The sequence below is a fragment of the Dicentrarchus labrax genome, unplaced genomic scaffold (assembly GCF_905237075.1).
Source record: "Dicentrarchus labrax unplaced genomic scaffold, dlabrax2021, whole genome shotgun sequence".
In the NCBI taxonomy this organism is placed as follows: domain Eukaryota; kingdom Metazoa; phylum Chordata; class Actinopteri; family Moronidae; genus Dicentrarchus; species Dicentrarchus labrax.
This window is the reverse complement of record NW_026136712.1, coordinates 7705137-7719306: the sequence shown is the minus strand read 5'-3', so window position 1 is coordinate 7719306 and position 14170 is coordinate 7705137. Positions and strand designations below refer to the sequence as shown.

The following is a 14170-nucleotide window of genomic DNA, read 5'->3' as shown; positions in this document are numbered from 1 at the left end:
TCCAGTCTTTATGCTAAGCTAAGCTAACTGGCTGCTGGATGCAACTTTATATTTATTGTACAAACATGAGAGTGCTGTCAATCTTGTTATCTAACTATTGGCAAGAAATTAAAATAAGCACATTTCCCGTATTTTACTGACGGTATTTTTTTCAAATCATTCAGCTTTAAAGAAAAATCTGATGTTGTGGAGAGTGGGAATATAAATCTATATATATTCCCGGAAAAGAGAAAGCCTCGTGTAACCTGCTCACAATGATCCTAATGCGACATTTACACTGACCCTCAAACACATCCCACAAATTTCAGCAGGTGGAGGGTTTGCTTACGTTGTGGGAGGAGTTGGGAGGTCGTAGTCTTTGCCCGTCTCACCTGTCAACCAGTAGGTTGTCTCTGTGCCTTTACCCTTGGAAAAAACCCACATTAAAACATTAAAACATTTTACATCCATGTTCAGCGGTGCAAGTCTGCAGCCATTCACACCACAATCTGTGCTTCTGGATTCATTTCAAAATGGTTCATTTGTCTCGTATGTTGAGTAAATTTAATAAATCTTATTACCTTCAGATACGTTTCTCCTCTCATCTCATACTCAAACTTGCAGTCTGTCCTCTGAAGGATATATATAGTGGGCTGACTGACGTGGATCCGCAGGGCTGGAGGATGTTATAAGATAAAAACAACAGGCATCATTTGTTTTTTACCCAAGCTTGGCTGTTGGAATTAATTTAATTAGGTTGATTGGTAAGGTCTGTAATTGCACATGAGTAATGAGCAGCACATCGCTCTTTGCAACTCGACCATACTAGTTGGCAGCATGAACGTCAGTGTAAATCACTTTGCTCATTAAATGTCTCCTTGTATGCATGTATTTATTTGTGTACTCACGGTGTCCTGTAGACTCCATGCGAGATGCCGTGTTGACTGTGTCTCCAAATAAACAATATCTGGGCATCTTTATCCCCACAACACCTGCTGCACAGGAACCTGGACACCCATACATTAACACACAAATATTCAGTCAATTTAGACAGACAGAAGATCAGATGTTGTGCAAGGATTCTGAAAATGAATGCTCTTATCTATGCAGGACCTTCAAATCAAATGAAAGCACATCAAGTCGTTTCAGATGTTGAGTACAGCCAAAGATTTTGTGCTGTCTACCTGAGTGCACGCCAATGCGTATCCACACAGGGATACCAGGCAGGTGTCGGAGCTGGAAGGTACCCATGAAGGCCAAGATGTCAAGCGCCATGCGACAGATATCCACCGCGTGCCTGTTCCCATTTCGCTTCGGAAGCCCGGAGGCCACCATGTAGGCATCACCAATCGTCTCCACCTGAGGGTAGATAGATGAAATGATGATGTCTGCGTTCTGTGCTGGCTGTCTTTCAGTCTATCCTTCTATTCCACCCGTGTCAATACCTTGTATACATCGTGGTGGTCAACGATACTGTCAAATCCCTTGTAGATGTCGTTGAGCATGTCTACGACTTCCATCGGTGTGCTGTACTGGCACAGAGTGGTGAAACCGACTATGTCACTGAAATATATTGTCACTTCATCGTACAGTTCTGGTTCCACTACGCCGGTCTCCTTCAGGCTCTTCACCACCGGGCTGCACAGAGAGAAACGTACAGAGACAGACGGAACAGGATGATCCACATGTGCCTTCATTCCAGTTCGAGCTAAACCACCAGTTCCCAAAAGTCCTATAATTCTACTGTATGATCAAGTTTTTGCATTCAACACCAAAACCAATTCTCTACTGGAGTACATGTTTGGTTTTGGTGTCTGTGCTCTCGGGCCAGTGTCTAAAAGATGTGGTGTGCTCCTTCAAGTGTTAACAGACCCAGGAAGCAGCATGAAGTTGAGGCAGTCAGCCCTGTCCCTCTCAGCTTTGTAGAGGACCGTTCTCTCCTCCACCAGGTACTCCAGGTTCCTGGAATACATCTGCAGCCGTCTGATCATGTTATCCATGTAGCTCTCATTGTCCTGGTTATGAATTTTACTGATGCACAAGGGAAGGAAAAAAACTTTCATTAAAGCCAACCGCAACACATTTATTAGAGCTTCTATAGGTTCAATTTGGCTACGTACACCAATCCCATAAAGACAGTGATTACCTGATGATTTTCCCCAGACAGTTTTCTACCTTCCTAAAATCGGGTCTTTTTTCTGGATCCTCATCCCAACAGCTTTTTATCAACATGTACACCTAGGAGATGGAGGACGCAAAGCTTCAAAGACTTATCAGACAATACACACACAATCACCGATAAAACTGGCATTAACTCACCTCTAATTCTTTCTCTGAAGCTGTCTCAAAGTTAAGATCAGGTCTGAAGTAGGACATGATGACCTTTGACAGTTTTTCTGTTGGGATACACACAGACATTAATTTCAGCCAAAAAGTCACTTACTAGATCTCTGAGTGTGAGTATCAAAGCAAAACACCAGCTTTGGAAAATCAAGCTATTAAATTGCTCCCTCTTGAATTAATATATTTGATGTGAATTCACCTTGTGTGTCTCTCAACATCTCATTTTGCATCTGTTCGTTTAAAGATAAGGACTGTTTAAGGACAGTTTGATATGTTTCTGTTGGATAAATAAGGACAGTTATTTGGAATATGGACTCATTTATGTTTATTATTCTTTAAAAACATATATGAGGCTTTCCGCGCAGAGAACAACAGAGGATAAATGTGTTGATTTTAAGGGAGAGCTGAAATAAAATATAAATGCAGGATGAGAAAACAACTGAAAGAACCTCCCCTGAACCCAGCAAAAAGAAGAAAATATCCTCCCCCCTTTCTCACTCCTTTTCTAATAATATTCATACAGTCCCTTAAGAAGAAGAAAAGTTTAATTATTTTTATTTTCAAAGGCTTAGTGTGTGAATGTGGGGGTGGTTATGTAAGTGTGTTACACCTGCTCGGTTGGAGCAGCACTTGGTGTAGAAGGTGTTCTTTCTGAGAACAATCTCCTGAGCAATGATGGCAAAGCTGTAGACATCTCCTTTCTGAGAGGTGCCCTGTTTCCTCAGGTGCTCTGGAGCAGTCCACAAGTCTGATAGGAGGAGGAGAAAGGAGAAGAAAGTTATGAAAGTGAAGTAATGAACAAACACTTAGTGAAGGATGAGGACTGAAGTTGTACCTCTGCCGGGGCTAAGAAAGGTGTTGCAGCCAAAGTCTGTGATCTTCACCACCATGCGGTTGTCCACCACACAGTTGGTGGACTTGAGGCGTCCATGCACCTGGATTTCACTGGCATGGAGGTAGGACATGCCCTGCACAGAGAGGAGGAGGAGATGAGAAGGTTTAGATTAAAGGCACAGTAAGTGACCTTTAATGACCTCTGCTGGCAGCCAGGGAGACTGCAGCAACAGTTCCTGTTGATGGATGGGTGTAACCTATATCAAACATTCTGCTTGATATGAACCTTGTAAACCTCAATTATACAGTTAATGCTATTGTACTCAATTCGTGCTATGGCAATTGTTGGGGCTAAGGCATCAGTAACACATTATCAATCACCTTTCTCATAACTATGTAGTGTGAAGCATGATTTTTTTTTATCACAGACAATGTGGCTGTAGACACAGGAGTTTTAGGAGTACTACTGCATGATGCTCCTTCAAGTTGTATGGAAATCTAGGTTATTTTCCTTTTTGATAGAAATTAGTAGTGTAATAAATTATAATAATAATAATCAAAGAGGAATGAGTGACATATTCATAACAATTTAGACATACTAGTGTTAGGGAAGGTTTCTTATTACAGTGACGTGCTGAACATGTACTTTAAGAAGTTAAAAGTTATCAGAAATGACCTACAGAATGTTAAAGTTACCCAGCATGCAGGTAGAAAGAGTAATATTAAGTAACATATTTTTTTTTTTGTGGACTAATTATAAAGGTAGATGCATATGTACTTTCTTTTATGAGAAATATTCTAAAGCTGTGTAATTTAAGCGAAACTTCTATTGTACGCATACGTTTATACTGAAAAGTTCAAGTTTAGGTCAAAATTTCTTAAATACATTCACGTTTATGTCATAATACAAAAGTAACAAAATTCCAGTTTAGGAAGCGACAACCGGAAATGACTGATTACATTAATTTATACGATGTGATTAGTTCTGTTTTTAATACTAAAAATGTATCTGAGTACTGAAAAATCCCTGACACCTCTACTATAATTGAATGTGTCATCCATGTTGTTAAACTGTGATAACATGCTAGAACATATGGCGCCTACCCTTTAGTCAATCATAAAGCCCTCTCCGATATCACGTGCCGGCAGTATATCACTTCAGTGTGACGTACTGTGACGTTCATCAGCGGAGCCCGGAGTTTCTGTCTCACCTTGGCGATGTCGTACATGACGGAGATCTTGAACTCCCAGTCCATGAAGGTCTCCTCTGGGTATGAAATCTTGTCATTCAGCACATACTGGAAGAAGAAATGGACAGAGGGTATGATTGTGGTAAAATGATGGTAATCTGAACCCTTATTTCCTCTTTTATTTCTTGTTCTGTAAGCTACTGTTATTCAGAATAGTCATTTGATATATGCAAACTGAACTTGAACTGAACGTGTGCATACGTACCCTGAGCGACCCCCTCTCTCCATACTCAAACACTCCGAACACACCCGCATCAAACTTCACTGTGCCATAAAACTTAGTGAGGTTGTAATAGTCGATTTGCTGGAGCTGCAGAGAAGAGAGTAGGAGGGGGCATCAAGACATCAAATGAGTAAAACCACGACATCACAGAAACCACCTGATGTGTTGGTGTGTGTGTGTGTGTGTGTGTGTGTGTGTGTGTGTGTTTGTGTATCTTACTGCATTAAGTTCTATCCTCTGGGTCTCATCGAAGTTCCCATCTGAGTGCTTCAGCTCCTTCAGAATCACAACCTGACAATACAACAGCAGTGTTCATACCTACATGTTCAGTAGGACTGATTGATTTGAAAACCACTGCAGGATGTTGTGTCCAGCTACCTTCTTATCATACAATGCACGGCGGATCTTGAAATCCATGTTTTTCCTCTCGTCTTCAATCTGAGAGGGGAAGATGAAGGATATTTTAACAGAGCAAACATGGCAGTTTTTCTTCTTCTTTCAATGTGTGTCCTAGTGCATTCATGTTCAAGAATAAGGTCAGCTCAAGCACTTTATAGAGAACAAATTGTTAGAAAAGGGGTGAGTTCTGTAGAAAATTAGCTCGAGCTGGAGTTTTCACTTGATCACAGATTTCTGACAGCAGGATGAGCTTCAGTGTCTCATATAGGTCAGTCAGTGAGAGAGTTTTGACAAAGCCTACACCTTATTTACCTTAAGGGAGATGACATTGAGTTCATTGTTCTCCAGCAGTGTGATGAGATCAGAGGCGATGTGGGACCAGCGCTTCCTGAACAGGCGGTCTCTCCTGTTCTGTCTACACGGGAGAGAAATAACATCAGGAAGTATAAAATGAACCCACAAAGATGTGCAAGGTAGTATAGAGATCTGCATCCATTGGCACACAATAAACGCACTTTCACTACCTGCTCAACCTCATTTAATTTCTTCTTGTGTAAAATCTACACAAAAATAAAAATAAATGATTCATGGTGGCCAGAACAATCTACAGTTCTAATTTCTGTTTCTGTTATTTCAAAAGACTCCAATACCCATGTTTCATAAGGACATTTTATTTACATCTGTCTGTAGAAGATACATTTCTGCAGTCCTCACTTGTTTAGTGGTACAAATGTGGTTTAAAAAAAATGTGTTGATTTTACATGTGTATATATCGTTCTGAGCTATTGTTTGCTTTCCTCATTTATCTTGAGCATAATGAAAACCTTTAACTGTGATCTGCCATGGAAACTGTGGTCAGAGTGAACCTGGACTTTTCAACAACTACAGTTCCGATACATTTAGAAAATACAGCAGGTGTGCTTTCATAGGCGTTCAGCTCACTCTACCAGTGTGCGGTGATGTACTTGATAAGATGTTTTATGCATTAAAGTTGGTCAGTCACTCACCTGTAGAAAATGAAGGCAATGGTGGCCACCACGACCACTGTAACAGCCAACACGATGACAAGGATGTCATGAGCTGCAGGGCCTGATGGTGTGAGCGAAAACAAACACAGTTATAATTCAAAGATCCCCTCCAGACTGTATTAAGCCATATGTATAAATAGTCTTCTTGGAACAGTAATGTGGGTCTAATTTGTTTCCGAAAAGTATAGTAATTGTCATAATTTACACATTCAAATCCATAAAAAGACATCTACTCCTTCCACCTCATTAAAAATGCCAGAAGTCCATTCTCAATATACGTGCACTAGAGGCTTCAAGTTTCTACACCACACTGTAAAGTTGCAAATTGGACTCATGGAAGAGAAGGTTGCGTTCGTAGGCTCCTAGATCTGCTGGGTCTGTTATTGGGTTTGTCATTCAGTCACTGGTTGACCACAGTGTAAACAGTGACAACCTGATGGAATTTGCGACCACCAGTAGCGCTATGGAGCAATGTTTTAACAGTGGTCCCCCATTTTGTTTGCATCCTGCAAGAAACAAATTCCTGACACCAGTTTCATTCTTTACACTGGTCAAAAGTTGGTGGCAGTAACAAACAAAAAAGTGTAGCAATGTGGCCACTAACCTGCTACAAGCAAGCAAATGTTTTAAGAGTAAGTCTGCATTCAACACATTTGATATACACAGTGGGTTTCGGTGAAAAACACTGGATGTAAACATGACTGAGTTTTGAAATCTTAAACCGGCTACCATTGATTCATGACATGGTATAAAGGGTCAAAGATGGGTTGAACCAGTGCTTTTTGTGAACGTGTTTCTAGGCTGATTTGAACTTTACAAAATGCAACCAAGTTTCAACCCACTGAATGTTTTGCTTCTTTTAAGAATCAGAGGCAAACGTCCTATGAAACAATACATAACATAAATCCAGATGGATTTGTTTGAAAAAAAACTAAACTGAAGGTAAATGCTGTCAGTTTTAATCTGGTTTTAGTTTCTATTTGAAGTGAACGGGTAAAAAATCTCTTTAACAGTATCATGAATCAGAGACACCACTCCAAACTGTGACATTTCCCACTTCAACTGTAAGACGGTAAAACTTTGAATAAAAATAAGAACGGTCCGTCTTTATGACACATCTGGAGCTCAGATCATTGTACTGCAGACTAATAGTCAATCTCACTGACAGCCAGTCGTCACTTCACACTGTCACCTGACAGATGTTATATGTGTCTGTGTGAACAATGTGTCAATGTGCGTAGGAAGTTAATGATTATAGGTTGTGACGGCCAGCTGACACTATCAGACTGGTTGTGGCTGTGTGTGTGTGTGTGTGTGTGTGTGTGTGTGTGTGTGTGTGTGTGTGTGAGTGTGTGTGTGTGTGTGTGTGTGTGTGTTAGCTGTACCACTGTCTGGTCTGAAATTAGGAAGTCTTTTTCCCCAGATGAAGGACGGGTTCGTCTCAATCAAGTTGGTGTTGTTGTACTCGGTGTCGAATGTGAACAAAGTTCGGTACTGAGGATCACAAGGGGAAAAAATTGTTAGTATATTTAAAGATCTTTATATTGCTAAGAAAACATAAATATTTGAAACAAAGTACCTGGTTGTCAGTAGTGGTGTAAATGATTGTGAGATTCACGTCTCTGTCTCCATGCTTGTCCAACTTGTAGGTTCCAGCAATTCCTGAGAAGAATCATAGAAAAAGTCTACACACACACAAACACTTCAACAGAAGCAAAGGAACTTCTCTATAAGCGTGTTTCTCAATCACACACTCACACCCAATTACGCACAGGCTACTTGCAGCTGCACCCTGCAGGCAATAAAACCTCATCGCTTAATCTTGTCAGTGAAAAACACAAATCAGTTGATAGCAGCTGACAGCTTCAGTCTGTTTGGCTTCACACACAACAGTGACCTATGTCAGCTCTAAGGGCCACTTACAGGGCCACAGAGGTTGTGCGTACAGCTGTAGCTGATGGGAATGTCATCTGCTTTTTAGGTCAAATCAAAGTATAGGAAAACATGACATTTTTGATGATTGCTTCTGTGCTTTTTGAGTTATCACTTTGTTCTTTATTCATCTCTTTCCTTGTTTTTTATCTTGGATTTCTTTTTTCTGTTATCTAAGTTTTGAACTAAAATGATTTATTAACCATAAAAAAAGATACAAACACCCACACCGACTGCTAGTACGAAAGTTAAAGGTCCAGTGTGTAGCATTTAGTGGCATCCAGCAGTATAACTGCAGATTACAACTCTCCTTCACCCTCCTCTTCCAAGCACAAAGGAGAAACAACGGTGGGTGCAAAAAAAGTGGCCGGCCCTATCTACAGGCAGTGGTTGGTGTGTCCATTCTGGGCTACTGTAAAAACATGATGGTTCAACATGGTGCTATGATGATATAAATGGCTTATTCTAAGGTAACAAAAACACAACGATTCCTCAGTTCATTCCTAAGTTTTCATCCTCACTGATGAAAACTTATTTAGATACTTATTAGATATTGCATTTCTGCCAAAATATCCTCCTAAATGTTACACACTGGACCTTTAAGTGCATTAAAAGTTAAGATTCATTTTACTTTCATTTCCTCTCTTCTTTCCTACATTATCTCCTTCTCTATCTCCTTCCTTACCATCAAAGGAGATGTTTCTGAAGTAATTCACACTGATGTACTCCATCTGCTGCATCTCCGACTGATTTTTTGCAATAATGTCCTTCATCACTTTGCCTACCAGCAGTACCGCATCGTGGTACGCAGCCATGTAATCATTCATCTGCAGAGAGAGAGAGATAAACAAATTCAAGATTGGAACTACTTTCTGTAACAGCTGTCAACACATTTCTCAGGTTGTTCAGAAAATTTGGTTCTGTTTAAATGTACTATTTCAGTGCTGAGCACCACCAAAATAATTCACCTCCACTGTATCAAATAAAACCAAAACTATCTGTGTGTTTAATTACCAGAGATATGAGTGAGTGACCCTCGGCAAGAAAGAACATTGAAGAGAATATGTCAAAGAGTTTCTTTAAAATATGGGAAACGGAACTAGGAAGTTGAGTAATCTGGAGATCCTGTGGACTCACCGTGTTGTTGTTTTCAAGGTCTGTGTTGATTGTGTATTTTCTGGTGTTGGGCATAGTCGCCACCAACACGTTCTTCATGAATGGCAGTGACGATGTGTTGGTGTAGTATCTATCGCTGTGGAGATGAAGCAAGAAATCAATTAAATGGAGAATGTGTATATATTTGTATTACTACCACTTGGAGTGTCAGAAGCTGGACGTTTTAGTCATGTATCCATTACTTTATGCCAATAATTTCTTCATTACTTTGATGTAGATGACTTTATTACTTACATCATTAATCTTTGAATGTATACTATTATTTAAACCTACTACAGTTTTTAACTTATTAAGACCATCAGCAGGAAGATTGGCTATTTCCATGTTAGTTATTTTTAATGTCTGCCACAAGGTCAGATCCCCCTTAATACCTATTAAACAAGGCCACTGAGAGGGCTGCCAGAATCAACACAAAAGGAAAGTTCCTTGTAGGGGCTTTATCTATGTATTACTTTGCTAACTAGTAACCAATAATTACTTTTAGCTAATTATTTCAACCATTCAGCCATTACTTTAAGTGTTTTCAACTCTGTATCCATTACTTTTAGCTAACTATTGCAGCCATTCATAACTTTAAGCTCACTTTTCTCTTTGCTTCCCAACTTTCATGCCCAATATTTTTATACATTTATTTAATCAAATAAAAAATTCTGTTTTATCAAATTACTTTAACTACTCCAGAATCTTTTCATGTATCACCTGGCCACTAACGTTCCCCCCAGGATGTAAGTAACGCTGGTTGGGAATCACTGCTGTATACTACATGCCAAAGAGGAGATGTAGAGAGAATAGAAAAGAGATCAAATGAATAAAGAACACTGACTTGAAAAGATCAATAAGGATGAAGAGAATATCACTGTTGTCGGCCTCTTTGATGCCATTTTTCATCTCCAATATGTCCATTGGTGATCCACAGACGATGAACACTGCAAACACAGAAGCTGTATGTAATGCTACAGACCAGCAGTGTGTCAATTTTTTGCATAGCAGCCTTGAAGGAAGTCAAATCTTCTTGACCCTGATTTTCATTTAAATTTCCGCTTCAACCTTGAAACCAAAGTTAATACCTAACCCAAATGCCCTCTTTTATAGCTACATCAACATTAAAGCAAAAGCTGTTCAACATGATATATTTGGTAACTTTGGAAAGGACAGTTCTGGACAAAGTTAATAGGTTGAGTGGTTTGGAGTAAAGTTATAAGTTTCAATGGTTTATGGTCATACTTTGAATGTCTGAAGTGGGGAAATTATCATTATCAACCTCTGAAAGTCAAACTTACTTTTGTCAAGCAGCTGGAGCTTTTTTCTACATCAGGCGAGGCAGTGCCCTTCACTAACTGGCTGAGATATCCCTCTCTGAGATTTCTGTCTCACCCCAGTGCAATATTGGGGTGAATGCAATTATTTTAGTTTTCATATTATTATTTTTTCAGTAGGAAATTGTAGACAGTGTGACCTGTAGATTATCCTTTCATCTCATCAAGAGATTGAGATCTGTGCACATCCAGTGGGAAGTTAATTTTAAATATGTATCCTTCAATGAGCGCCTGGCTCCCCTTATTTGGCATGAGATTTGTTTGGGCAGCATGAGGCAAGACCTAGGTGTCTCAAGCCGAAACCATGAGAGTAAACATTCATGTATAAGTAATACTTTCACTGTCATGTCCATTTGATGTCATGTGGTGAACTGAGTGTTAAAATATCCAGATTCATGACCAGAAACGTTAATGTTCTGTTATATGTTATTTTTCATGTTGTGCAGAAACTGAACACAACATTTCTTTTTGTGTGAGGTGTGTTTTTTCACAGCAATATTAACCACCATTTTTGTCTTCTACTCCCTGAAACGAATGCTCCTTCTCCGCTGTTTGGGAAACAGTATGTGTTGCATACCTTACTTTTAATTTGTCACCTAATACAATGGCAACCATTTTGTACAGTATATGTTCACCTTAAAAGTGCAGACGTGTGAGTTTATTCCATAACATTTTGTAAAACAGAATGTAAAATAATTACATGCACTTCCATCTATGACAATAGCTGTACAGTTAAATCAGTCAAGGAGATGTGTGTTGTACGTATTTTTAAAAAGACTTACGGTTGCTTGTCCTGTTGGATGATGTAAGTACCTTTTTCAGCTCGTCTAATTTCCATAGCACCTTGCTCTGAACATATAGAGGAAACCTGCCTGCATCCAGAGCATTTATATACCTGCAAAAGAAAATCACCACATAAAAAACAGAAGATTTACTAAGCCATGTGACGGACTGTGATATCACTGTTTTGTTCTTCTACACAAGCCATACCAGTCTGTCTAGACATCAGCAAGGTCCCAGAAGAGAAGTATTTCTGTTACCAAAAACTTGGTTCCATATATTTCTCTCACTGTTATGATATCACAAACACTGACACATTCTGATTAGTCACCATGATGATTATAAACTAACATGACCAACTGTGCAGGAGAACTGATGTTTGTCAGACTGCTTTTTGGAAGAAATCTCATTTTCTTCCAACTCTGTCAGTCCTTCACGTTGTATTTTATGTCCTGAAGCTGTTCACATTCAGATAAAATGCTAAAATGTAGGTGCAACATGATCACAAGCAGCAGATGTCAATCCACACAACACAAGATATCCCCTCTTCTGGTGTAGACGTGAAGTGAAAAGGCAAAATTACAACATCAGAACACTTCCTTGTTGATGAAACGCATAAGCTAAACGGGTCTAAAGCCATTCCCCTGCAAAATGTACAACAGCTGCAAAAAAAAAAAGACCTGCCATTGCAATAAACAATTGACAGTATAGTAAAGTCAGAGTACATATAATTAATTCACAAAAGTGGGTTGCTCTTTAAAAAGCATCCCCTGGGTGACTCACCAAAAGCAATCCTCATTGTAGCCCTGTTTCTTGTAAATATAGGCCGTCTTCCACGGAGGTTTGATCTTGTTGTTGACTTCCCAGAAGCTGATGAAAAAGTCAGAGATCTTGCGAGCCGGTGGCAAGAGGCGCTGCAGGTTGAGTGTGTTGTCGCAAGAGAGGCCAAAGCTTCCCGCTGAGAGGATGGGTGTACTGTGCTTCAGACCTTGGTCCGCACTGATGGTGAGAGAAAAACAGAAAGACCGCCAAATGTTGGGAAGCTTGTTTAGGAATAAGTTACTGTAACATTTATTCATGTCAAACCCTGTTGGGATATATATGTGACCATGGAAAAACTGGCACTTACTCAACTATATGGAAAGTAGCATAGGTGCAAGTGGGTCCAAGCACAGAACATCCAAGTTTCTGTGAATCCTGTAAGAGCAAGCCTTGTTTGTACATGTGTATTCACAAATGAACCTGTATGTGTCCACAAGATGCAATTAGATGCCAAGTAGGGGGCAATATTTCCTCAAGGTACACACAAAGCATGCAGGCAAGTCGATAAGTGTATCATGAGTGGATATAAAACTGTAGCTACTTACCAACAGGATTTTAAGCTTGGCCACTCCCTCACACACGCTACTCCGACAGCCTCTGTTTCGATAAAAGGTTGTGTTGAACCCTTCAAAGTTAGGCTTGAAATTTAATGGCCCAACTTTTATTGTGGAAAGAAAGAAAGAAAGAAAGAAAGAAAGAAAGAAAGAAAGAAAGAAAGATAGAAAGAAAGAAAAAAACATGATTTATGATATTTTTGTTTTGTAATGAGTGTCAATGTGTGGGCATGGGGCTGTAATAAATGCAGTAATCTGTATACAGTTTGATGGTGGTTTACTTTTTTTAAGCCAACCCTCAATGCTACTTTATCAAAGAGTAGGCAAATGTTAGTGGCTCTGGGGAAGCCAACGGGGCAAAGCAGGAAAGCCTCCCTCGACCCCAGATGTTCAGGGGCCACAAAAGCTTCATTTTCAATGGGTTTGTAGTCATTTGGTTAACTTGGTATGTGGATCGATACGGGTTGCTAAATGAATCTGTGTTTCATCAAATTATCACAAACAATAAGGGCCCACAACAATGTTTTACCCAGGGGCCCCTAGCAGGTTAATCCAACCATGTCTATGTGAGTCTTAATAAACTTAATAAAATGTTATCATTGTCTGGCAGACTAAAGATCCAGCTAAGCTAGTATAAAACATTAAATACGCATTATGGATGATCCCTATGGCCCATTTCCTATAATTTATCACACACAGATATCTGTTATCAGTCATTGCTTCACCTGCACCCTGAAATCTAAATGATGTTATAACTTATTTAGTGTAATTAGGTTGACAGTGAAAACAGTGGAGAAGCTGGAATGCAAGGAATTCAAACTGTGATACAACGCCGTGGCGGTGGTGGGGTGTCGGGTTTGGTGTTATGTTCAAATGCAACAAGCAATATACACACATTCATTATATACACAGATATATCAATCATTTTATTGCACTACAGGGCGCATCATAAAACAATGCAGTCACCTAATATGTTCTGCAATAATATCATTTTGAGTCAATAATTATTCTGTGTGCACACGCAGTTGTCTTTAGGTTGTATTTCTTATTCTATTAGGCCTACCTGAAGTATTGATGGTGTTAACAGTCTCCATGGCCTTCTCTATTTCTCCTTTCACAAACTTCAGACTCCAGGGAGACGCTTCGTCGTCGAGCAGGATCACATCAATTGTAATCTCTTCTGGTCTGATGCCCTGACATGGAACAGCAAGAATCCCCAAGACACAAAAACACAGCCACCACCACACTGCTCCCATTTCCAGCTCTGAAGTTCCTCGTATTTATATTTTTGAGCTCTTAAAGGCAGCCCGGGATCTGATAAAGGCTTTCAGTGTTTTGTCTATAGTCACCAAACTCTCCAAAAACTTCCTCTTAAATTTTGTTTTGTGAATTCCAGAAATGAAAGTTTGTCTGATCCACCACGTCCTCACTGAAAGAGCATTTCACAGGAGCAATATCCAGTACCCGTCCTTGTCTGTTTTCTCCTCTGAGTTGTCTGCTTCTCAGATTCACACTCCCTCTGTTCCTCTTAAGT

The 14170-nt window shown here is 39.7% G+C and overlaps 1 protein-coding gene across 1 annotated transcript in view; it reads right to left on the bottom strand.

The window, feature by feature from the left end:
• Positions 1-14170, bottom strand: part of gucy2cb (guanylate cyclase 2Cb) — a 16117-nt gene extending 1947 nt beyond the window's left edge. The window contains exons 1-26 of the mRNA XM_051417264.1: positions 13700-14170; positions 12628-12740; positions 12390-12457; positions 12044-12259; positions 11263-11375; positions 9988-10090; positions 9126-9240; positions 8674-8815; positions 7636-7718; positions 7442-7550; positions 6036-6117; positions 5341-5443; positions 5008-5067; positions 4849-4920; positions 4612-4716; positions 4368-4454; positions 3158-3290; positions 2933-3070; positions 2299-2375; positions 2126-2217; positions 1852-2010; positions 1425-1617; positions 1164-1338; positions 888-986; positions 561-655; positions 329-405 (exon numbers count right to left, since the gene is read on the bottom strand). Coding sequence (XP_051273224.1) covers positions 329-405; positions 561-655; positions 888-986; positions 1164-1338; positions 1425-1617; positions 1852-2010; positions 2126-2217; positions 2299-2375; positions 2933-3070; positions 3158-3290; positions 4368-4454; positions 4612-4716; positions 4849-4920; positions 5008-5067; positions 5341-5443; positions 6036-6117; positions 7442-7550; positions 7636-7718; positions 8674-8815; positions 9126-9240; positions 9988-10090; positions 11263-11375; positions 12044-12259; positions 12390-12457; positions 12628-12740; positions 13700-13892 — 3002 coding nt within the window. The 5' untranslated portion in view covers positions 13893-14170. The remainder of the gene's footprint in view (positions 1-328; positions 406-560; positions 656-887; positions 987-1163; positions 1339-1424; positions 1618-1851; positions 2011-2125; positions 2218-2298; positions 2376-2932; positions 3071-3157; positions 3291-4367; positions 4455-4611; positions 4717-4848; positions 4921-5007; positions 5068-5340; positions 5444-6035; positions 6118-7441; positions 7551-7635; positions 7719-8673; positions 8816-9125; positions 9241-9987; positions 10091-11262; positions 11376-12043; positions 12260-12389; positions 12458-12627; positions 12741-13699) is intronic.